The sequence below is a fragment of the Pseudopipra pipra genome, chromosome 1 (genome assembly GCF_036250125.1).
Source record: "Pseudopipra pipra isolate bDixPip1 chromosome 1, bDixPip1.hap1, whole genome shotgun sequence".
In the NCBI taxonomy this organism is placed as follows: Eukaryota; Metazoa; Chordata; class Aves; order Passeriformes; family Pipridae; genus Pseudopipra; species Pseudopipra pipra.
The window spans coordinates 135,875,792-135,901,325 of record NC_087549.1 but is presented as its reverse complement, the minus strand read 5'-3'; the positions used below and the strand labels follow the sequence as shown (position 1 = coordinate 135,901,325).

The window sequence follows — 25,534 nt, the reverse complement described above, 5'->3', positions numbered from 1 at the left end:
CTTCATGGTTTCCACTTAAAATCTGGTTACAGAGGAGGTTTACCCATTCCATTTCTCTGTTTTCTAGGCCTGGCTTTTCTTACCTTCAGGTTTGTTGTAGGTGTGATCCCGTGGAGGAGCTTGCTTCTGAAACACAGGTGGAAGAGCACTACTGGAACTTCTCACCCAATCAAATTCATCTGTATTTACAGTTTCAATCCAGCCACAGCTCTCTCTTTCAAAGTCACATACAGCAGCTGAAATGAAGAGACATTTTACTTCTCTATCTGACATTACCAAACAAGTTTTTCCAGTATGAAAAGGAAATAAAATGTTTCTAATACTTCAACAATATTCTAGAAATACATCCAAGAAAAGGGCATGGAGAGGCAGAGTATGGCTTCATACCAGAGATGAGGTATTTGTTTAATAACAACTGAGTAGAACCACAGTTGCACAGGAGCAACCAAGCCATCGTTATCTGCAATGTGTTCAATAAAATAACTCCTTGTCTCTTACGGTGCTGCAGCCAAAGCACTCAGAGGAGGTGAGAAAGTGCTGAGAAGACCTCACAATCCTCATGCTACACAGCAAGAGCGTAGGGCACAGAAAGCAGTAACAAGCATTCTGCAAGATCTTGTAGGGAACCGATAATGGAACTAGAAATCAAACCCCTGATTTCGTGAATGTCAGCAAGTATGCTAATGGCAACAAAACACTTCCTTTATTCATAATAGGAATTAAGTTAAGCATCAGGCATTACTGAGACACTATGATATTGGTAATCCCTGAATCAAAAACTCTGCAGTGAAAAAGATCTGAAAAAAATATTAAGGTGCATTCTTCAATTCTTCACTTCAAAGAGCAGTGACATTTTAGAAAATATGTATATTCCAAACAAAAGAAAGAAAGGAGTGGAAGGGTATCATGTATGAATGAATGTAAATTGAAAAATAATGATTACGTTATAATGAAGAAACACAGAATTATAGAATGGTTTGAGTTGAAAGAGACCTTCCACTAGACCAGGTTGCTCAAGCCCCATCCAACCTGGCCTTGAACACTTTTGTGGATGGGACATCCACAACTTCTCTGGACAACCTGTTTCAGTGCCTCACCACCCTCACAGTAAAGAATTTCTTCCATACATCAGGTTTTCCTCTTCTTCATTTTATAAGAAATCCTCATAAAATCATAAAATTATATTTTCAAATCCTGCAATTATAAGAGGCTTTTAATGGAAGACATTAAGAAAATATTTAAAGATTTTTAATCAATAATTTATCAATCACATACATAGAATAAATAAAACAAATATTCAAGCATGACTGTCATAATTCTATCATTATTTTATAACTCATCACAATTTTCAGTGGTCATATTATGGTATAAACTATTCATATTTCAGAATCATATGAAGTCTCTTGGGAAATAAGATTATATCAGTGTTTATTTATGGAAGATATGGGAGGATTTTTTATTTGTTTCTTTTGGTTTTGTTTTGTTTTCCTCTTTAGCAACTGTGTCACACTAAGTTATATGTAATTTTTTAGAAAGAATAAAAAATTAATTATGAGGCAAATTAGTATTATTGTTGTCTATGGCTTCTAAAAAGACAAGGTTTTGTGAATTATTAAGCAAAGCACATAGAAATCCACAGTTAGCTTAAAAAAATCATTCCACAAATATGAAAGAGCAAATAATGTTTAAGAGATCAAAGAAAATATAATTTTGCTATACATATACTGTATGTGGGTCAGAAATGTCAACGATAAAAAAATGTAGACCAAATGTGACTAAAAAACAGAAGGAAGAAATTTTTTGACAGAATGCTTTAATAGAATAAAATGAAGACAAAATATACCTACAAATATTCAAGGACCTAGACATGAGAGAAATGACTGAAAATCCCCTGACAGAACAAAATGATAAGAGAATATGGAGAGCTATTTTTGATTTACTTTTTGCTCGATAGAAGAAAGTGTTCCATATTCCCAGCAGAACAGCAACAAAGAATATGACAGACCTTGGACACAGATGGTTACACCAAATGAGGCAAATAAACAAGATAAAACTGTTAAGTCTGAGCCCAGACTTCTTGCATCTGTAAGTTGTAACACAGACAAAACATAAAAGAAAGGATGCACCAGACCATTTAGTTTAAGCATGGATGAATACACTGAGATAAAATAACTCTGAAACTTTCAACTGAATCTCAGACCAGCTATTTAACAGCTAGGGAAAATACAAGAATAGAGCAAGTTGGTAGAGCCTGAGAGAAATGCACTTGGATATTGATGCTTGATAACACTTCAATCACCGAATTGTCTTGTCCCATAACTTCTTTGACTGGTACTTCCATTTTGGACAGATTGTCCAGAAAAAAAGGCTGTTGCTTGGATACTTCTATAGCTTCTTTCACAGTAAACTAACAAACTAATCTGTCTTCTCTCCTTATACTTTAATTTTTGCTTTTCTTCTATTTTTTATTTTTTTACATGTTTTCTTATACTCTAACCATCACATGATCCTATGGACTCTACCTGGCTGTCTTCTTTCATGTGTTTGATGAATTTATATTTAGTGTTTCTTAAACTTCATCTCATTACTGTGTTTTTGCACTTAACCTATCAAACTTTGTAATATTTTCTTTTTCTTTTAGAGAATACTTCACCTATCTTATGCTTCTAACTTCTAGTGGTATACATGCCATCTGTATGGATACATTTTTCTTTGCTGCCCCATTTAGCCTCTTTTTTAACAAGCTCCCTCAATAGTCACAGAGGAATCAGAGAGATACTGGGATAGCATTAAAGAGTGGTTGGTTTTGTTGATGCTTTGAGAAAGCTGCCTTTACATCTTCAGCAGACTTAGTTTTCTCTGAGTTGGCTCCTTACCACAAGACTCTAGATTTCTTCTGATTTTGGGCTTTTATGCAAAGTGCTGTGTCCTTTTCTGTTTGGGGGAGCTTTACTCAAAGGCCTTCTCAAATCAGATATTCATGTTCTCTGTAAGCTGAATGATGATTAACAAGAATTTAACAAACAGTCCTGCTGAAAACAATATTTTAAAAATAAATGTTTAAGATGTTAGCACTTTAAGACTGGAAGTTCATCAATATCTACAATCTGAAAAATCTCTCCTTGCCTCTCAGCCCGTGTAAGTCTATAGAGCAGGCATCATAAAAAAAAAAAAATCCAGGTGAAGAGATATCATGACTATTACTGGCTTACAACTTTTTTTTTTAATTTATTTTAAAAGGCTTTAATATGCTAATAAACTTTAAACTATTTTTAATCAGTAATTTTAAAATAAATTTAGGAAATTATCACTAGATGGCATGAAGAAAACTCTCATCAAATCTAGGAACCAAAACAAGCTTAATTCTGGACATACTCATCCTAAAAAGTTATTTTAACTCCCTTTATAATACAAACACACTGAAAAGTGTTACATCTGCCTTCTCATATTTATGTTTTCTATCCCAGTGACCAATTAATAATTTCTTGATATGCACTCAGTCAAATAAGACTGTACTTTGTAGGTCACTTAGTGTAATTTCTACAGTGAAAAACTGAATAGAGGTCAATAAAAAAATTATTGCAAAACTTCATCAACAAGAAGCAATGCTAACTGGGAAAAAAAACAAGCAACAAACAAGTGAAAAAGCAAGTCACTATTTCAAGCTCAAATAAATTGGATCTTCCTTCACTTTCGATCTCCCAATATTATCTGCTATCATTTTGAAAAGACAACAACAACAACAACAAAATAACCAAAACACCCACACTTAAAAGTTTAGGACAAACAGATATGGTAGTCTCCTCTACAGACAGCTCTACAGAGGAAATAAAACATTCCAGAACATTTTCTTTTGCTGAATTTCTGTTGGGAAATCCATTTCAATAATCATGAAAGGTCTTTTCCCCTCTCTATAAATGGTATTTTAGTCCCATCCCTTCACCATTTAACTTCCACAAACTGATTCTAATGCAGTTGCCTCGGCACTTCCAGTATTAGGTACCTTCTCAAATTTACAAGCTGACAACCTCTTCACTTCTTGAACTTAAACCCATTTTTCTGATCTGGCTGTTGTTTCTGGTCTCACCTTTAAAAACTGCTTATTTTTCTGGCTGAAATGGAGTAGCAAGCATATGAGACAGAGTTTTTGGCTTGCAAGTTTTGACCCTAAATTAGGAAGAGTTAACTTATAACCACTGCAGAAGTTTTATACTTTGGCAATATTACTAATGGGAAATATGGAGGATGTTTCTTATAATACTAAGGAGATTTTTATTACTTATACAAAGATAGCCATTAGAAACCAAATAATATTTATCATTAAACAATTACGCAACAAAAGTAGTTTTTACAAAACAACATGTGCATCATTCTCTTTACTTGCCTTCTAACCCAAATAAAGGTACAGAAAACTCTGTAAAAACATATAGATTATGTGCAGTTTATGACTTAATTTAAGACTAGCTTTAGCACGCTTGTGCTGTCCTAGTTTGCACACCACAGAAATAATAACTATTAAATGCATCTTTCATTTAGACATAAATACAAAACAATACTATATTTATATGTGTGCTGGTTTGGGCCGGGGTAGAGTCAACTTTCTTCACAGTAGTTGGTATAGGGCTGTATCTTGTGTTTGTACTAGAAACAGTGTTGATTATTCAGGATGTTTTAATTATTGCTGAGCAGAGCTTACGAAGACTCAAGGCCTTTCCTCTCCTCACACTGCCTCACCAGCAAGGAACTTGGGGATGCACAAAAATTTGGGAAGAGAGACAGTCAGGACAGCTGACCCCAGCTGACCAAAGGGATATTCTATACTATATGATGTCATACTCATCAATAAACTAGTGGGGGATGTTTGGAGTGATGGTGTTTGTCTTCCCAAGTCACTGTAATGCATAATGGAGCCTCGGTCTCCTGGAGATGGTTGAACACCTGCCTGCCCATGGGAAGTGGTGAACGAATTCCTTTGCTCGTGTGCACAGTTTTTGCTTTACCTGTTAAACTGTCTTAATCTCAACCAATGAGTTTTCTCTCTTTTACTCTTCTGATTTCTCTCCTGCAACCCACCAGGGGAGTGAGTGAGGAGCTATGTGGGACTGAGCTGCCAGCTGGGGTTAAACCACAGCAGTCCTGTCTGTCACTTGGGGCTCGAAGGGTTTGAGACAACGACAGGTTTGATTGGAATGTGTTGGATTGAATTTATAGCTGTTTAGATATTAATTGGCACACTCCGGTGCTTGCCATGGGGCTTGCTTCCCTGACTGTTTATTAGAGTCTAGTGCTCATTAGTAGCTTCTTTTTCTTTTCATTGCTTTCTGTACTGCTTCTCACCTTACCCTACTGTGCCTGGGAACATTTTGATAACAACACAGGAGATATGTCTGCTAGCAGATGGCCAGGTCATTGCTGCTGCTGTACTGGAAGGAATAGGTTGGAACTACAGTGTGACCTGCCTTAAAAGGGACTCTGACCTGTGGATGAGGCCACATGGAATCAGGACACCCTGGAGCGACTGTGGCTGAGAATAAGCCCATGCCAGAACAGGTACATCCTGATGTGTCTGTGGCCATAGTAAATTATTTCATATTTATTTTATATATAAACCTATATAATTATTCCTGATAATCCACACCGTAAGTAGACAGAGGAAAAGAAAAAAAACCAAACACAAAAGACAGAGTGTAAGGAAAAAATAAGCAAATGTCAGACAGAATATCAAGAATACACTCCTTACCAGATTACTTTCCAACGTGAGCTTATTCCTATTCCATCATCATAGTTCTTAGGTTAGAAAAATGAGCATTTAGACTTCACTAAATGCATAGGACATAGACCACAGAAATCATGCTGTACATTCATCTTCCACAGCACAAAGACACAATGTGACAGGTATAGTGGGTCACTGCTGTAAATCTGCAGTTTGAAAAAGGCTGTCGCTTTTTTCTTCTACTTTAATGCATGGAAGTCATGTATAATATCTTTATGACCATAGTAAATTCTTCATCTGTAGAAGAAAAGCTGGGTACCCTAGTCAAGGGTAGCAGCACTCAAAAAAACCCAACATTCAATGTCTTTTTGGGTCCAGGACATGCATTTTTGTAAAATGCAAGTGAGAAACCTGGAAGAAAGAATAATCTCATCTCCTGTCAGTATCAAGAACATGAATGTGGTTCTAAGGCCAAAGGATCAAAGTAGAGAATACAAATTCACTTAAAGCCTTGTATATGAAGAAAAGTAACAGAAAGTTTCTTGCAAAAACTGTGAGCTCAGAAATCTACTTTTAGGTAAAAAAGACAGTCCGAGAAGTGGAAATCTTCAACTGAATTCTTCCAGGCCTGACAGAAAAGAACAACCCACTTGAGGGGTAGTGAAAAACAAGAGATGTCTTGAAGAATTGATGTTGTGAGATAAAAACATTTTGTGGAGACCCTGCTTATCAATGGACTTAGCGGATCCAGGCATCTAAGGAAATCATCTTGCTGGAATTTAAGATAAGAGGATTTAATTTAAATATATTTTGAAAGACCCGTGTAATATTCTTGCCTGGTTCTCATACAAAGAGGGAAAACATCAAGAAGGTTAAGATGCATACAATCATTATTAGATTGGAAAAAAATGTGAATATTGATGAAAAGAGCAATGTAGTTGTTAAAGGTGAAGTAAAAAAAAAAATCTGTGCTTAGCCAAGTTCAGAAATTAGGAAAAGTTCCTGAGAAAAATGAAATGCTTGCATCCAATTGCAAGAATATACATAACAGATATAGAAAGTAATGGTGTGCTACATAAGCACGAAGATGGTGAGATAACATTTGAGAAGAATTATGAGAGCTGTTATAAGAGTGCTGTAGGTTACCAGAATAATATGCTGAAAGGCAAGTTTATTGCTTGGAAATGGTCGACTTGCCAAACTACTTGCAAGGCCCTTTGTGTACCTAGATTCTGCTTCTCACTTTACGAGCTGTAGTGCTAGCACACACTGAGCCAGCTCAGCAATAACAATGATTTATAAGTCAGCAACATATTTAGAGCAAAGATCACCATAAATATAAAGGCTCCAAAGTTTAACCTTTAACATGACATTGTTAGTGTATTGTCTGGACAACTGAGACTTCGGTATAATAAAAGTTTCTTCAGTCATGTAATTAGAGAAAAAAGAAAGAGAAAATCAGTTGCCACATAGGCAACTTGCAATTAAGGTTAGTCTAGGACTGGTTAAACACCAGCTGGACATTTGTCTTCACCTTTAGGGATAATGGTGAAATGAAAACACAGGCTGAACAGCTAAAAGGAAATATAAATGGCAAGAAAACCTAGTAGATCTTAATTTTCATGATTAAAAGCTACCATTTCACTGCTATCCCAGAGGAGTGAAAGTTGCATGTGACTAAATCTATTTAGAATGTTTTTAATTAAACTATTGATTTGGAAGAGTTATTATTTTGACAGAGAACAAATACCCAGTATCAGAGTTTAAAAAGGTTAATGTGAGAGCAATCCAGACTATCATACCCAATGCTGCATAAGATGTGCAACCATATTTTGAAGTAAAGTAGAAAAAAACATGAAGTAACTCAAACAGCAATGGAGTGTCATAAGAGTTTTAATATGAGTAACACAGACAGGGAGGGAGCAAAGAACTCTTCTTGGTAGTGCCCAGAGAAATGAGAAGCAACAGGGACTTGTGGTTGTACTGGAAGGGTAATCAAACACTGGAACAGGGTGCCCCAAGTGGTTGTGTAGTCTCCATACTCATAGATATTCAGAACCTAAATGTTGTATAAGGTTCTGGGCATCCTCATCTGCTTTGAGCAGGGTGGGGTTTAACTAAATGGTCTTCAGGTATCCCTTCCATCCTCAACTATGCCATGGTCTCATCAGAATTTTCTTTACTCTGGCCCACAAGAGGAAAGATATTCTGCTTAGTAAACATTTAATATTTACTTCTGGTTTTAACTAGTCAAACAGTTGTCTAATAAAACAAAATGTAGTTTCATGTCTTAAAGGTCTGTATATTTTCGATACCAATCTTTCTAAACACCTAAAACACTCGACAGAAGTGCTCTATCCAAGAAAGATAGAATACTAAAACTGTAGAGAAATTGCATTAATACAAATAGAAGCTGTAATTATTTCTTTTAACTGCTAATATTCAAACAGATTTTTGTTTAACTGAGCAACAGGTCTCAAATATCCTAATAAAATTTGGATTGTGAATTGGATTGTACTAGTATCTGCAAAGAAGGTTTTGCTTTGTCATGCATAACACAGCACAGAAAATAATTGGAGGATCTTGTCTACAATATTTCTGTTATTTGTGTGAAAACCATCATACTATATTTTTTAAAGGAAGCTTGTATTAAATAGTGCCCATGGCAACTCCCTTTGAAAATGCATCATTACTTTTATAGCAAAGTTGATAGTTCAAAGCAAGAGACTCATTTTCAAAAATATGACTGTGATTTCTTATGCAGAGCAGGCAACTGAATGAATCAAAAAGACTTGTGAAGCTACGTGTTAGAGACCTTGAAACATTTCCAAGCTCCCTGCTGACTGTACAGTGGAGAGAGACTCTGAGATGCATCACCTCCCTCTACTTTCCTACTTGTTTGTTTCCATGCAGAGAAAGCCTATGAAACCTTGACAAGTCATAGCACATCCAAAAAGAAAATGCTGACTCAGCTTAAATAATATCTGTGAGCATGTTTGTGGTATTGGTGACAGCTGTGACATCTTCACATCATAATTTGAACATACAAGACATACAACATACAATTTGAATGTCAGTCTGTGACCACTGCATTAGCATTTTAAAATAAAATACTGTCTGTTAAGCAGTAGCTTCCATTAAATAATTAATCAAAAACTGGTTTTTCTGGTTTTAATACTAGAAGGGAAGTAGTTGCTACAAAAAATAAAAGAGGAAAAATTTACAGAACAGAATCAAAGTGAAGTAACTATTTCTCAAGAGCTTTTACTTTTAATTAAATTGCAAGATTTATGAGGTCATGAAAGCATTGCAAATAGGACAAACAAACACAGTCACAGGAGCTTAACAACATAGATTTTTAAATTTTCACTTACGGCACTTGGCTTCATCCTGGCTATTTGAACAGTCAGGCGTAAAATCACAAAATTTGTCAGATGAAATACATTGTCCATCCCCACACGAAAAAAATCCCGGTGGACAGTAAAAAGATGAAGCATTAGCATCTGCAAATTCTGTTTTCCCTTAAAATCAGAAAAGGATATATGAGTAAAAACACACATATCATCTTTTAATATAGCAATATACTCAGTGTAAGGAACATAGCATCACCTATGAAGTGTGCTATATTATATCAAAACTTATAAGAAACACAGCTGATCTTAATGTCTGATGCTCTTATACTATATAATATTCTCCACAATATTCAAATTTTTGTGTGGAAAATTATCAAATACACAGCCAGGCTGTTCAGAGGTGAGTGGCTGTGCACAGATACCTGCTCTTTCCCTTGGAATAGAGAGCAAGTGAGAGGAATGATGAGCAGCTTCTCATCTTTATTGTGTAACTTAACTTTTTTAAATACTCTTGTTTCTATCCAGACAGGGCTTTTTTAAAAAAACTAGCTCCTTTCTAAGAACAATATCTGTTCTTTAAATGTTTCTTTAAATACTTAGCTACCATCAACCTGTATATAGGGATCAGAGAACCCTTAAAAACACAACACTGAAGTCTTCTATTATGCCCTTAAATTTTTCAGTAGAGAAGAAATTCAGCTATCAACTGGCTATAACTCATCAACATTACCCTTGACCGCATATGTGCCTGTGCCATTTTTGAAAAGTAGAACTAGAAGTAGCTGTCTGACAGAAGGTAACATTATTTTATATTTCCATCTGTTGGCATTTCAAGACTATAGAATGTGAGTACACAAATAAGTATGGTGGACACTTATTATAATATGTTATATATTTAACAGTAATAATGGAAGAAGCCTCCTGTCCTAAAGGTAATGCAGTGGAATTTGCTCTCCAGTGCAAGACATAAGATGCTTTGCTTCTGCCTTTGCATCTAAATGTGTATGTGAGCAGGTACTACATAGTAAGTGGTATCTGGAAATTCTCACCACAGCTCACTTTGCAGAATTAGGAAAAACTACTTATAGCAGCTACTGTATAAAACAAGGATGAGAGCCTTTATTATAGAATCACAGAATGGTTTGGGTTGGGAAGGATGTTAAAGATCATCTGGTTCCAACCTCTCTGCCATGGGCAGGGATACCATTCACTAGACCTGGTTGCTCAAAGACCCAGCCAACCTGGCCTGGAACTTCAAGGCAGGTGATTGATTACAGCATACAGACTTTTTTTCTCAGATTATCCTCCGTTTTATTAAAGCTATTTTCAAGTTGTCAGACAAACACAGTTATACATAACAGACATTGGGGAAAATGTATTGAAAACCACAAAACTTGCCTTCACTTTCCTGGCCGACATCTGGAAGTGATCTATTCACAAATACACATTCTTCTGTTATACTGATGTCATCAATAGCAACAGTAGCATTTGTTGTTAGAATAGTACCTCTTAAAATAATCTGTAAAGATGAAAAAAAAAAGGTAGTTCATTAAAAGTGACATGATAAAAAGACATACATACATACATACATATATATATATATATTCCATTATAATTTAAAACATTTGCTCAGGAAGTAAATACTGCCTACAATCAACTCTAAATACCACTGAGGAAAAACTACAACTGAGATTTTACCAGGTTAGAAATTTGATCCCCAACTGTCAAAGCCACAGCTACCTTTACCTATGGCGAGTTATGCAACCCAGATGACCTTGTTTCAGTCGAAACTGGTGAAAGCCATCACTATTGAATGAATGATCTTCCCGCTGGAACAGTCAGAAGTTATATATATTCTTATATTAGCTATTCAGGGTTACCAAATATGATGATTTACAACTCCATTTAACTGTGTTCATCCATACTGTGCCTGCTGAAGTCAACAGCATGTGGTACAGTAAAGGTGGGGATTGTACGGATGCATTTGTAAATTCAAGGAAACACTCAGGAGATCATAAAAGAGAGTAAAGTAATAAATAGATTCCCAATAATGTCCTTTCTTTTTGATCATTTTATAGGTAAGACATAAAACGAGGAGACCAAAAGTGGAATTTTGGTTTACTGAATCCTTATATTTGAGTTGCTGATTTCCCCAACATGTCCATTCTAGGTTTAAGCAAAGTGTAGCCTGAGATTATGTAAAAAGAAAATTAGACTTGAAAACTGTGATCAGTGCTGCAAATTGTAGTATCTGCACTGTCAGTCTCACTTCTGTTCTTGTGAAGATCAAGGGACAGATCCTCCCATAGGTTATGCTAAGGCACACAGAGGTCAGGGAGGTGATTCAAGATAGCCAGCACAGCTTCACCAAGGGCAAGTTCTGCCTGAAAAACCTAGTGACTACATCAGTGAAGGGCTATGGATGTCATTTATCTGGACTTCTGTAAAGCCTTTGACAGCCTCCACCACATCCTTTTCTCTAAACTGGAGAGAAGTGAATTCGGTGGGTAGACTGTTAGGTGGATAAAGAATTGGTTGGATGGTCACATCCCAAGGGTAGTGGTCAAAGGCTCAGGGTCCTGATGAATGTCAGTGACAAGTGCTGTCCCTCAGTGATCTGTATTTGGACCAGTGTTATTTCGTATCTTAATTAATGACATAAACGAAGGGATCAAGTGCAATTTGCAGATGACACCAAGATGAGTGGTGTGGCTGACACACCTGAGGGATGGGATGCCAGAGGGACTTGGAAAAGCTTGAGAAGTGGGCTCATGGGAATCTCATCTGGTTTAACAAGACCAAGTGTGAGGTGCTACACCTGGGTCAGGGCAACCCCCGGTATCAATACAGGCTGGGGGATGAACAGATCCAGAGCAGCCCTGATGAGAAGGACTTGGGGGTGCTGGTGGATGAGAGGCTAGACATGAGCCAGCAATGTAATTTGCAACCCAAAAAGCCAATCATACCCTGGTCTGCATCAAAAGAAGCTGAGCAGCCGTTCAGGGGAGGTGATTCTGCACCTCTCTTCTGCTCTCGTGAGGCCCCACATAGAGTATTGTGTCCAGCTCTGGGGTCCCCAGAACAGGAACGACATTGACCTGTTGGACTGAGTCCAGAAGAGGGTCAAAAAGTTGATTAGAGGGATGGAGCACCTCTTCCATGAGGAAAGACTAAGAGAATTGGTATTGTTCAGCCTGGAAAATAGAAGCCTTTTGGGTAACCTTATTGCAGCTTTCTGCAAGGGAAACCTATAAGAAAGATGAAGAGAAACTACTTACAAGAGCATATAGTGACAGGACAGGGGGGAATGTCTTCAAACTGAGAGTAGATGCAGATTAGATATTAGGAAGAAATTCTTTACTGTGAAGGTAGTGAGGCACTGGAACAGGTTGCCCAGAGAAGCTGTGGATCCCCTATGCCTGGAGATGTTCAAGGCCAGGTTGGATGGGGCTCTGAGCAACCTGGTCTAGTGAAAGGCATCCCTGCCAATGGGGGTGGAATTAGATAATCTTTAACATCCCTTCCAATCAAATCAATGTCATGATTCCAGGATTCTGAGTCTTCTGCCTGTAAGCAACATAATTAGGCCCTCAATCTGAGGAGCAGTTTTTATAGAAAGTTCATTTTTTAAAAGCTACTACACTATTGCAACCTGATGTTTATTACAAAAAGCTATTCTAATGCATAGAATATTGAAACGATGGCCATGTTCTTTAGTAGATGCACCTGTAGAAAAAGCGGAATAAAATTCTTTTTCATATGAGCATTAAAGAATAGAAATTCTCTTTTTACATTTCATCATAAAAGTAAACTAATTCTAAAGGCCAAACTGGAGTAACTTTTTGAAAGCAATGTAAATGCAATTTCTAATTACCTGAAAGGGTAATTCCTCAGCTGCACTCTCTACAAGTATATTCCCTTTTGTCCACTTCATCTCAGGCGATCCTGAAATGTCACATAATTTTTCCAAACTTCCATCCAACACAGTTCTCTTAAAGACAGAAAGCTGGGACCCCTGAGATAGCCTGTACCAAAATCTTACCTGTTGAAAGAGTTTTTAATGAAACACTTAAAAAAAATTACATAATAAATCTGAAATAAGTTCAGAACCAATTCATACATGTACATTATAACATGACAGGTCTAAACATAGATTTGGCATAAAAGAATGGGAAGTATGAAATTACAGCATGTTGAAGAGCAGTATCATGTCTAAAGATAAAACCATATTTAAAACTAAAGCTTATTTTTACAACTTTTAACTTGTATCTATCAACTGATTCAGACTGAATGATATAACTTCTTTTAATTCTTTTTAGCTTAGTAAGTCCTTAGAAACTTCTCAAAGATTATTTTTCTTTTTTAGTGAGAATCATAGTTCACTTGCTTCCCCTGTAATACAGAGTAAACCTGATACATTTAATTTCTTTTTTTTTTTTTTTTCAGTAATACCAAGGCAAAAATTCAGCTGGTAACTGCAGAGAAAAAATAAGATTTTCAAAAACTAATTTTTCCTTCCCCCTGAGTCCTTCCTGCTTTTTCACATAATGATAGACTAAACTTTCTTCAACTGCAGTATCATTATTTCCCTGCAAAAGCCTTGATAGTATTTGAGTCTTCACAGAGGTAAAACCAGAGCTGGATCAGTGGTTAAGAAATATTCCTGTTAAAACACGCTCCTACTATTTAATATCTTCTGGCTTCATGGCTGGTGGACTCAGTCTCTCAATTTTCTTTGGAGTTTCTTTTTCCCCCATGCATGAAAATCATATTTTATATAAAATAATCTTGTGACATTATTAAAATGAAATACTTTCATGTAACTTTTTTCCCAACCAAAAAGCTTAAGAAATAGAAAGCAGGAAGTATACAAACACTTTTCAAAATGAGCTGTTTGAAGGACTACACTCTGAACAATTTAGATGGCTTTTGTCTATTAACCTTTTCAAACAAATTTATGTTTTCTTTATGTAAGAAACAAAGTTACCCTCCTTCTCTGTGTCTACATGTTCTGCTATACAAATACTGTGTCCATTAAAAGTCATAAACAGAGAGCTGGGACTAGAAATTTGCTTCTACGACTCCAAACCCTTGAGCTAAATGAAGATGAGCTAAATGAAGAAATGTAGCTGACATCTACAAAAAGAAGTTGCAGAAAGAAGTTACTTCTAAGCTTAAATTAACCAGAAAAGCACAATATAAATCTGTTATCCTTCAACTCCTATTTTCTTTCTTTTTTTCTTTTTTTTTTTTTTTTTAAACAACTGGAGCCAAAGAACTTGTAAAGCTATTAATAAACACAGACCTCTTTATGTGGATCCTTTTATCCTCTCAGTGGAACATCTAACAGAGGGCATCATCTCACATTTATACACAGAGAACATAACACATCCTAATGAACAACCCCTACTCCTTGCTATTTCCCAGAAATAAAAGTCTGCAGGGAAAATGTGGCAGAAAGCCAGGCTTCCAGGCTTCACAAGCACTCTCTTTTCAGACACATATATCTAGGTAAGAACTTCCTCTAGATTTTGTTGAATCTGAGAACTTTGAATACATTCAAAACATATATACTTATAATAAAAAGTGTTTCTTTTCTGCCTTTGAACTGGAGAAAAATACATGTATCCCCGCTGCACTTGTGTTTATTTTGAATGCAGACCAAACTCCAAAATAGATCTAACCCGAATAATTCATTGATTCACATATCAGTTGTGCCCAGTCTGCCTTAAGGGTTTCTAAGATAAACACCTTTAAGGTACAGATTAAGTTATCTACTCAGCATCAAAGTCTACAAAAGAAAGATGAAACTGCCTAAACAATGCATGGTGGATACAAAGTGTGTTGGGTGTCCCAGGAATAATGCAACATGCAAGGCTTCGATGGGATGCTGTGAGGCCTTACAAGTTCCCTCCAACAGCATTCTGCTTGATTTTATCCTGAATTTATTTAATTTCTGATGCTTTACAACACTAAAAAGCCATGTGAAAATTAATAACTGAGAAATTGCATTTAAAAACAGTAAGGAACTGTTCTTAAAGTGTTTAAGAGGCTTCTAATCCTCAGCTGCAAGTTGCAACTATTCAGATGAGATCTGATAACTCATTGATGTATGTAATCCAAGTCAGCTACAGTTTCAAGTAAAACAGATTTAGCTAAGCCAGCACTTGCTTCAGGTCCCTTACATGAGATAAAACCTAAAAGCCTAGATCCTACTGGAATAAAATTCTGCTACTTGTTGGGCCTTTAAGTGCAATTCCTTCTTTTCTGAAATTTTTGTTTTCAAAAAAAGTTTTCCCAAGTGCAAGTACATTTTCCGTCCTACATTGTGTCTGAAAAATTAAGCAATGAGTCTAAATTTTATTTTGTTTCTCTAAAGCCTCTTTTTGCCACTGAACACAATAAAATTATTTTGGCAAGCTTTCTCTGTCTTTTCCCTTTCTTCTCTGAGATTTTTTAAATCAGAAGGCATTTATGCAGTAGCAGAAAAAAATTAACGTCATAACTACACAACTTAGCTTCTCCTCAGTGCAGCATAAGCTTTGAAAAGTTATAGAATAGAAAACAAAAAAAAGCCTCCTGAAAAAAAGAAAAAAACTTAAACTTTACAATATCTATTTACTTTATTCATTGGCCAATCCAGTTGGGAATGTTTTCTTGCAGTGACTAGATGCTCTACATATTTAATATATTTCTTCAAATTCTGCTTTACATGTTTTGTTTAAAATTACAACACTCTAGCTATAAAGGTGTGTTTTTATTTTTCATGTATTACTTTTGTATTTTTTGGCCCTTCTGATACATTTTTTTCAAGGTACCTTTCTAGATTCTCAGATCAAGTGCCATCCTGGCAGGTTGTTTTTGCATTCCTCTGCAGAGCCCCAAGACATTTGACAAAAAAAGCATTTCAAGGTAACTCTCAAGTACTGCACTAGTCAGCTTAAAAAACATCCTCTCAAAACATCAATTAAAATTTAGTACATGTCTGGAGCATGGTAGTGAATTCTCTCTGGTCACACCAACATAGCTAATGTATATAACAACTTCAAACCTTAGGAACACCGTTTATGTGACTTTCCTGCCTACAGACAACAGAGTGGCTATTTGATATGGCCCTGTTATTTATTGTTGTTCAGATAGGTTTGTCACAGCATACAAAAACCTGAAGGGCATCCTTAAATCTGAGTCACCTGCTGGGTGCTTTAGAAACAATAATAATAATCAGATATAAAAATTTTGCAGCAAAGCAGTAAAATGTCAGTTGCATCTCCCTCTTGCCAAAGAATTTGTTTGTAACTCCTTCCACTGCTCTTGAAATAATCCTCATTAGCAACACTTACAGCATGAAGAATACCATCTCTGCTCATCAGGTGAGTGATAGCTTGCAAACGTGGGGACAGTTAATACCAAACTGTTACCTGACAGCAGGAGAGCCCAGGGGATGGCTTGACAAGAAAAGGGCTCTCCAGATGAGACATGGCCACCTTTGTGTTCGTCTGATGTGATCCACTGAAGTAAATGAATGCTCCTAAAAACAGATATTTTTTTTAAAGTATGAGAAATATGTCATGCTCCAATGGCAAATAGCTACCTCAGAGAGGTAACTACGTGCTCCATGAGGCACATAAAGCTTATTCATAGCTGAAAACAAATGAAACAGCTTTGCCATCAGGTCAGTCTCTGTGGATAATGAGGAAGGTGTTGTAACAGGCTGCAACAGTGTCTATGTGGGCAAAGGCAAAACACAATTGCTAAATGCTCCTGCCTTTTCCCTCTTGCAAAGTTATCATGACTAATTCCAAACACGAGAGGGAGAAGGAAATAAGGCTGTGTGGGCAGCCATTGCTAAGGTTACCCTGTTGTGGTGTCTGCAAGCAATTAAACTTGAGGAGGTGAATATGGAGCACTCCAAAAGGAGTTCAGATGTTGCTTCTCTGAGGGCTTTACTGTGCAGACCCACCGGAATTATTTTTTATCTGCTCTCTTCAAGCAAAAACTTAAGATCTCCAACCTCCAAATACTACAACTACTTCCCATCACCTTTGCATGATGCCCATCTGCTCTCAGCATGGACTGGGGAGAGCAAAGGAGCTGCAACACAGAGCACCCTGGAGATCAAACAGCACAGACATCAGCCGAGATCCCTAAAGGACGCATTTTAATTGGCTTAAATAATGTTTCAAACTGAATTTAAAACAAAAATTATTTCCTTTAGGGTACAGTATTCACTCTCAGCACAGCCCAGCCAGTTTTAAGCATGCTAACAATGTTGCAGACCCCAGGAGCCAATGGAATAAGCTATATTTTCTCATGGGGTCCACAGACTTGACATTGTTGTCTGTGCTAGTGGGGATGAAAGCTTAATTAAAGATCTAATCTGAACTCTGGCAAATGAACTTCATTTGGATTTGAACTACAGCAGATGTGCTTCAGACAAAGGTAGGGAAGGATAAACATTTTCAAGGGGCCCTAAAGCAGCATATTTTGAATGCCGTCAGTGCTGCCTTTGCTGAATACTGAGACTTTTTCATGAAGGTCTATGCAAAACAACACTAAAGGCTCAGTCTTTTTCACGCATTGATATTACACATATCGCCTTACGTCTTGGAAAATCAGCTATTGTGCTGCCACAGTCATACTCCTTAGCCATTTATTTCCCATGGATACATAATAAAGCAGAGGGTTAGGTCCAGCCCCACACGAATAATGGCATCGCTTTAGCAAGGTTGGCACAAAGAGGGGACCGTCACAGCTCCCTGTACAAACAGGCATGCTGCGCTTGCAGCTCGAGGGAAGCTCCCCTCATTGGAATACAAGGGTACTTCAAAGGACCCTCTTTTAATTTGCAGCTGAGGCTCTACAGTAACCTTGTTAAGATCTCAATTAATCAAAATTTGCTGCTGCCCTCCCCAGGAGAGAAGAGACATCCATGCTTTGTGGTACTACAAGGAACTGTTGCAACCTGAAGAATCTTTATTTAATGCTGGTAAAAACTTGCTCAAATTCTCGAATCCTAATTCTAAAGCTGTGGCTGTAACAGGCACAGTGATAGAATGGTAAAAAACCACCTCAGAAATACCTTTTCAAATAACTTATATGTGGAATGCAACATTGCTGGGCTCAAGAGGTAAGGCAGGGTACCCTCAAGATCTGCTTGAGGCTTCAACCTGCAGCAACACTGAAACAAACTTGTGATGACTCAGGTATCAAAGCAGCTTAAGTGCAAAAGCATGCAGTTCTGTATGGGCAATTTTAACTTGCTACTTGGGCTGCAGATCAGATGTTTCTGCTAGTAGCCTTCCTTATGACCACATTACACCTCAGATCTCACCAGCATCTAGAACAGAGAAAGACACAGGCAAATCAGTGCTACCCTGTGGGGCTTTGAAAGTTTGGAAGCTGTAACACAGTAGTGTTCACAGACAACGCAGTAATGCAGATCCAGTGTCACTCTACAGAGACAACAAAATGAAATATCAAACAGATGCTGAGAAAAGTGAGTAGCAACTTTGGTGCACTTCATCACACAGGGACTAATGGAAAAACAGGCACATGATTGTGCAGTCAGAATCATTCTATGGCACGCACACACATCTTCATGTCTGCTCAGGTGAATTTTAACCCTAGAGTTGCTCTATCTTTGAATGCTTGAGGTGGAATACTTAATATTACACATTCCTTTAACATGAACACGGGAGAGAAGTGTGGAGGTCTGATTTTAGATAATATACATCATTAAATAAATTTAACTTAAAGGGTCATTGGATTGTAACCCAGATTTTAAAGTAATCTGATCTCCACTGTAAGCAAAGTAGTTACATTTTAATAAAATTAGTCACAGAATACTTGCCAATATTATTTGACAATGAAAAACATGCTCAGCAATTTTATGTTATGCAGTGTGCCATAATAACACTTTAATTTAAAAAAAAATACTTTAAAACAGCCCTCTACTGCAATAAACTGTTTTTTCGGCTGAATGCATTGCATGGTAAATATGGGCTGAAGGAAGAACAACTCTTTAAAGGATATTATAGTCACTCTATTTTTCCCGTACAATGTGGATTTATTTTAACTGCCTTCTACCGAAAGCTACAGTCATAGTTTGCCCAAATAATACTTCCAGGAATGGCCTCTCTGTATGTATAGGGTAAACAATGCTAATGATATGAACAAAAAAAGTCAGCTGTCAGTTCAAAGGTCAATATCTCAAAAAGCTGCATCAAGTCGCCACGTCATTGATTGTGCCAGTCAAAAATGAGGGTTACAAAGGCATAATAACCACATCCCAACTAAGAGCAGCCCAAACAGATTAGCTTTCTGTTACACACTAGTTATGTTGTATACATACTATGTAGCACCTATTTCAAATTAGTTTTTATTATCAGTCTATGACCGTTTACAAGAAGGAATTTTCATGGCAGAAGGAGGAAATAAGGGGGAAATAATAAAGAAAGAAATCTCACCATGCCTCGTATTAGTTGTATGACCACTGCCAGGGAGTTTCCTGTCAAGGGAAGTGTGTTCTTTCATTATGTTCCAGTCAGCATCACCTCTGCTCAGTGGCCTCCATCCACAAAGGTCAGTCTCAAAATCACAAAAGGTGTAATTAGCTGTTGTAAGAGCAATAACAAGAGATCAATAAGTGTAATTTGATGCAGCAGTTTAATGCCACAACTATGACTATTTTTATTTAGATGTACTAAGAGTCTTAAAGAAGCCCAATATATTTCACTGTCAGATTATTCAAATGGACAAAAAGTTCTAGAATACAGGTAACAGATAAGGCAGATCTTTCCTTTCTTAAGCAAACTCAGAACCATGAAGCAAACTACCTGCAAGAGAACAAACTATATATAGTAAAGATGAGACCTGTACATAGGCTGATAGATTATGAAAGTAATGTTAGGTATGTTTTAAAGATGAATTGTACTGGAAACTTAATTATGAATGTGTGGGAGAAATCAAATGTATTTAGAGTTTAAAACACATGGAAAGTGAAGATGAATTAAGCTTTCACTTAATTTATTTTTGAAAATGAGATTTAAAATTATGAATTATTCAGATGTCCTAGAAATTCTTATTGCAAAGTAAAAGACCATTTTCTCAGTTGGTATGGATTAGACCAACTTAAATTTTATAATAATTTCACAGACTATTTCATTTATTGAGTACAAATAAATATTTTGAGAAGAAAATTTTATACTCTGAGAAGTTTTTTTCCTGGTCCAGAACAGCTTCCCAAAGCAATACACTTAACTCTTTGGGTCACTTACTGCAATTGCAACCATTACTTTAGAACTGTATTTTTCACTTTCCACTTTCATGGCACATTCATCTGATTGTATCAGCCTCAGACACCATCATATATATTACTCCAATTTTCATATTGTACAAAAAAATCAAAATGAAATGCATCTTTCTTTGAGCACTGTTGTAGCAAAGCTCTGTGGTAAAAGTCTCTCTGGAATAAAGAGGTTATTTGAGCAGTTAAATCTTAAGGTACAAAATAAATCACAAATATCAGTCTCTCTTATCTGGCTTCACTATATACAGTAGAATCTAATGGTGCATGCTTTTCTGTGCAATGCAGTATATTTAGTTAAACAAGAAACTTGGCTAACTTAGTTACAATTTCTTGTGCTTTTGACAAAGTATCTTTTAAATTAGGTTGCAGTTGCTAGTACATTAAGGTCCAGTATGCAAATTGATATCAAAGACTAAGCTGTTTTGCTGTTCAGTAATTAATATTATGTCTAGGCATTGTGCTTTCCTTAGCTAAGCAGTCTTGACAGAACCAATGTGACACAAAAAGGCAAACATTCTTTGCTTAAACATCTCCTTCTTCTGGCCTACCTAAACCCTGTGACAGATCTGCATAAGCAGCTGGCTGCAGTGTCTGCATAGTAATATCCAAAAAGACATAAATAAATGACTATGTAGGAACAAAATGAAGTTAAAATAATGGTTTATACATAAAACAGAAATCAAGATGGTACTAATGATAAGATCAAGAAGATATTTAGCATGGAAGTATTTTTTTATTTTTATTTGCTTTTAGCTAATCATTTAATTTTGATTTGCTTTCAACTAATCACAATAAACCCAGCATCTTTTATGTGTTTAGACAAAGCCCATGACTGCCCTTGGTGTCCAACAGGAAGAAAGGTGTGAAATAATGATTTCTTACATTGGTAGTCACTAGTAAAATTTCTTCTAACACTATAGATGTAGAAAGAAGTGTCCAAACATCAAAGTTTGGGCTGAATAGATAAGCAGTGGGGGAAAAAAAAAAAAAACAAAAACAAACATGCACACACAGGAAGACACAATCCCAAATTGGTTTTGTTCAGTGACTTTTTCAGACTTTGTTCAAATATGAACACAATTATAATGGTAGGAAGAACATTCATGGTGGTGCACTTTTGGGGTTTTTTTGTTGTTGTCGTCGTTGGGGTTTTTTTTGGAGGGGGGCTGGGGAAGAAATAAAATATGATAATGTTGACCACATTTAAATGCTACTTCTTTTTTTTTAATTACACCTGTCACTTAAAATTTAAAACGCTATACAAGTATCCAGTCCTGCAGAAACACTGGGCCAGTCACTCACCAAACTCAAGTGTTCCACCCTATGTAGTTTCTGGAAGTGATGCTTCATTTTTAAAAGTATAAATATGCTGGAGAACAGCTAGACACCAAATGTGAGTGAAACCCAGTTGTCCAAGTTAACAGTTTGACTTAAACTTTATCCCTACTGAATTCTAAAAACTTAAGAAGTGTTTGTAAATGTTTAATCAAGCTTGAAAGAAAAGTTCTGTGCTTTGGCTAAAACACAAATCCAAGTGAGACAGTTTCTCAGTGTGCTTTTTCGTTGCACAGACACCAATAAACCTTAAGAAATGTGCCTTTCCCATCAAACCAGTGCATGATATTTATTCTTCACAACCTGTTTTCTACATTTTTATCTGAAACTTCAAGCGATTATAGATGATGTTTCACTTTCCATAGTTGGAAAAGATGCAATTGCATCACCTATAGTTTTTGAGCAGTCATACTATAGTTAAGTAAGCTTGACATATGTCTTTTCTGACATATTATGTCCCTTCCTAAAGCAACTTTTATCACCAGAGCTTATGTCTCTTATTTCACTAGGAAGATTTCACTGGATTCAAACTGCAGAAAGATTTTCAACATTTTGAATAGAAAACAACTCAATTCTCTGGTTTGTACATTCATCTATTTATAATTCAGCAAAACAGAAAGGAAAATAGAAATGAAACAACAATGTGCTTTCATTTTAACAACAAGCCAAATTTTTTTTCCGTGTGGATATATCAGCATATCTCAATTAATCAAGAAGTATTACACCACTTCTACAAATATCAATGATGCAACCAGGAAAAAAAATATTCCCCAAACACTTGAATTTCAAGAAAAAAGTATAGCTTACGAAAGCCATAAAATACACTGGAAAGATTTTTCAATTAATACAAACCATTTTTCCACATATTTAAAAAAAAAAAAAAAAAGGAAAAGGAAGCAAAGCACATATTCCAAGAGCACTGGGAGGAATATTTTTTTTCTTTGACTAGCTTACTCTATCCCAGGTTCTCATGATCCTCCCTGGGGGAAAACCAAAGTAGTTCTCTTAACTAGGCTGTGTTACTAGCAAATTAATATTCTTTCAGCATTGCTAACCTGAAACTGCATGAAGGTTTTCAGTCCCACTCTGGCAGTTTAATCGAATGAACACAACTGGGGACATTCAGTTAGTCTCTGCATCAGGTTGGTGTTTACCTGACTAAGACTATGGAATGAGAATTAGTTACCCTCACTCAGTGTGGCAGCACCTAAACTTCTTTGGAATTTGGGGTATAAACTATCTGTATGGACAGCAACAAAAAAGGACAGTCATTTCTGGCTAACATTTAATATAATTTTGGGAAAGGGAAGGGTTACACATATACCTTCTTTCTGACTCTGTGCACTTTTCCTACCAGTGTGATTAGTTTTATTTATCTGGAATTCGTTAAATGATGCATACAGAGACATCACAGATGACCATAGGTCATCTAGCCTGAACTTCCATATGTCATAAATCATTAAACAGATAACTCATAACTCCCTGAGGTGAGTTGGCCTCATCTCCTGAAACTACTCAGTTACCTCGATTACGGTTAAGAGGCATATGGTGTCCAGAGAATCTTGTGTCAACCCCTGGTCTGCAGAGGTTCCGCTGACTTTGAGCTAATGGTTCTGGTGAAACCCAAAGGCAATGACACACAATGCTTGTCAGCAATAAAATCTGTGAAAATAATATGGGTGTAGCTTGTTGCCCACACGCACATACAAGCTTGATGAACAGATATTGACAATTTCAGAACAATAATGTGTCGCAGAAAACACATAAATGTTTAGTAAAACAAATGTTTCCTACTAAAAAATGCTCTTTCTACTTTAAAGTTGGATTGTAGTAAAAGGATTTGCAGCTGTGCTCATCTGCTGTGAAAGGTTTCAAGGATTTGCAATTGTAAATTTCTACACTCTAAATGAAATGCAGTAAAAGGTATATGGCTTTGAAATGATACAAGTTTCCTTCATCTTACATATTTTATATTCATAAATTATACAAATCCTATGAAAAGCTGGGAATATTTAAGCTAATACTAGAGAGGTTAAATTAAAAGCAGAAGAGGTAAAGACAGGTATTTTAAAAAAGCTTCTAATTAGGCTAAATGGAAGGTGATGGTCTTTCAGAAACAGCTGAAGGATGTCCCCTCCCTACAATAATTTCTGGCAATTTCCAGAAACTCTACTGTATCAAAGTGGGATATTACTTGAAAATAATTAATTTTTTTAAGGCTAGACTTTTTCTAAGTTGCTAGGATTGGTAGCTGCTGATTAATTTGTGATGTTTTTATATGTATTGTGGATGTTATGTATAAATAATGTAAAATAATAGTAGGTATAGTGTTTGAAATATGTTATTTTTCACAGTATTTAGTGCAAAACTTCCTTTATCTTTGGTAGGAAGTAAAGAAAAGGCATCAGCATGAAAGGGATCTTTATAGTCCTTTAAATGATGTAGGTACTGCATTTCACTTTCTGTTCTGAATATATTTACTAGGTTTTGATAGTTTGCTGTCAGTCACTGTGAAATAAATTTAGAAGTGATCACAAATAAGTGATATTCAAAAAGACATAATGAAAATGGAGAATTTAATATTAAAAACATTAATTTCATAATTTATCACTTCATTAGATTCATTGATTTCAAGAAAGCTACTGAAATAAAAGTGTTTACTTGTGCATAAGACAAATTCCTACTTTTTGAGTCTTTTAAGTCTCATATACGTAAATATATATTTATATAAATGAGCAGAGATTAAACAGACAGATTAAGAAGCGTTACAAAACACATAGGTATTTGTTCTTGTGATAAATTGTATTATTAAAATACCATTCATGCCAAGTAAACATGACCAAAGAGAGACATTATTTCTAACTTCCTTATTATAATGAAACAAAGAAATTCTTAAGAGAAGAGGGACGTTCTTCACATTGTTAAGTAGCAGTTGTCGGCCTGTGTTTTCATTCAGTACGGAGATGTCACCTTTTTCAGTACATGAGAGTACTTCATCAAAGGAAACTACTGAGGATGTGTTCAAGGACAGATGCTAAAACACTGAATAAAAGCTAAAATGTGCATTATTGTACCAGATAGAAATTTTTACTGAAAATTAGTGTGACTGAATATAGTGCACTCTAAACATCACAGACAATTTCAAGATCTCGTGGAAAATGGATGTAATGGGAATAAAAGAGCAAAGGACAAAGATAAAGGAGGATTTTTTTCTTTACATCTCTTTTGTTCAAAACTGTGGTAAGTGTTAGAAAGGTGAACCTTCTAAGCTGACTAAACCATTGAATAGCTAAATTCCACCATTAGGGTCCTCTTTCCTGAAAAGGAGTGTCTGAAGTATCCAAGACAATACTATCCATTAAAGTAGACCAACTTTTAAAATGGTTATTGTTATTTTAAAGATGGCTATTTTTTTTTTTTACTTTAGAAAAGAACCTTTCTTCACTCTTTTTTGAGAGTCCAAGTATACTTTTGTGCTCTGCTCCAACAAAATGATACCTCTTTAACCTCTGACTACCCCAACACAGTGAAGCAAACAATCCCTATACCTCAGGTTCAGCTGAGTGTACTATTTTCTTTAAACTGAAGGGAGTTAGTGGAGAATCAGTCCAATAGGTAAACCCAAGTTAACTGCAGAGGCAGCAGCAAAGAGCAGAGCACTATGCAGAGCAACTCAAGAGGGTTTTGCACTGACCGCCCGTCATCATTCCTCGCCCCAGAACATGAACTCTGGAGACTCCACAAAGAACAGCGTTGGGACTCCCAGGCCATTCTGATTTTTCTTTCTTCTGCCCACTCTCCAGTTTCTCTGACCCATTCACATCA

At 36.2% G+C, this 25,534-nt stretch overlaps 1 protein-coding gene across 1 annotated transcript in view; it reads right to left on the bottom strand.

Annotated features, from left to right (window-relative positions):
* Positions 1-25,534, bottom strand: part of MALRD1 (MAM and LDL receptor class A domain containing 1) — a 246,779-nt gene that overhangs the window by 190,060 nt on the left and 31,185 nt on the right. The window contains exons 10-15 of the mRNA XM_064634936.1: positions 19,533-19,679; positions 16,485-16,594; positions 12,941-13,108; positions 10,465-10,585; positions 9,088-9,234; positions 84-236 (exon numbers count right to left, since the gene is read on the bottom strand). Coding sequence (XP_064491006.1) covers positions 84-236; positions 9,088-9,234; positions 10,465-10,585; positions 12,941-13,108; positions 16,485-16,594; positions 19,533-19,679 — 846 coding nt within the window. The remainder of the gene's footprint in view (positions 1-83; positions 237-9,087; positions 9,235-10,464; positions 10,586-12,940; positions 13,109-16,484; positions 16,595-19,532; positions 19,680-25,534) is intronic.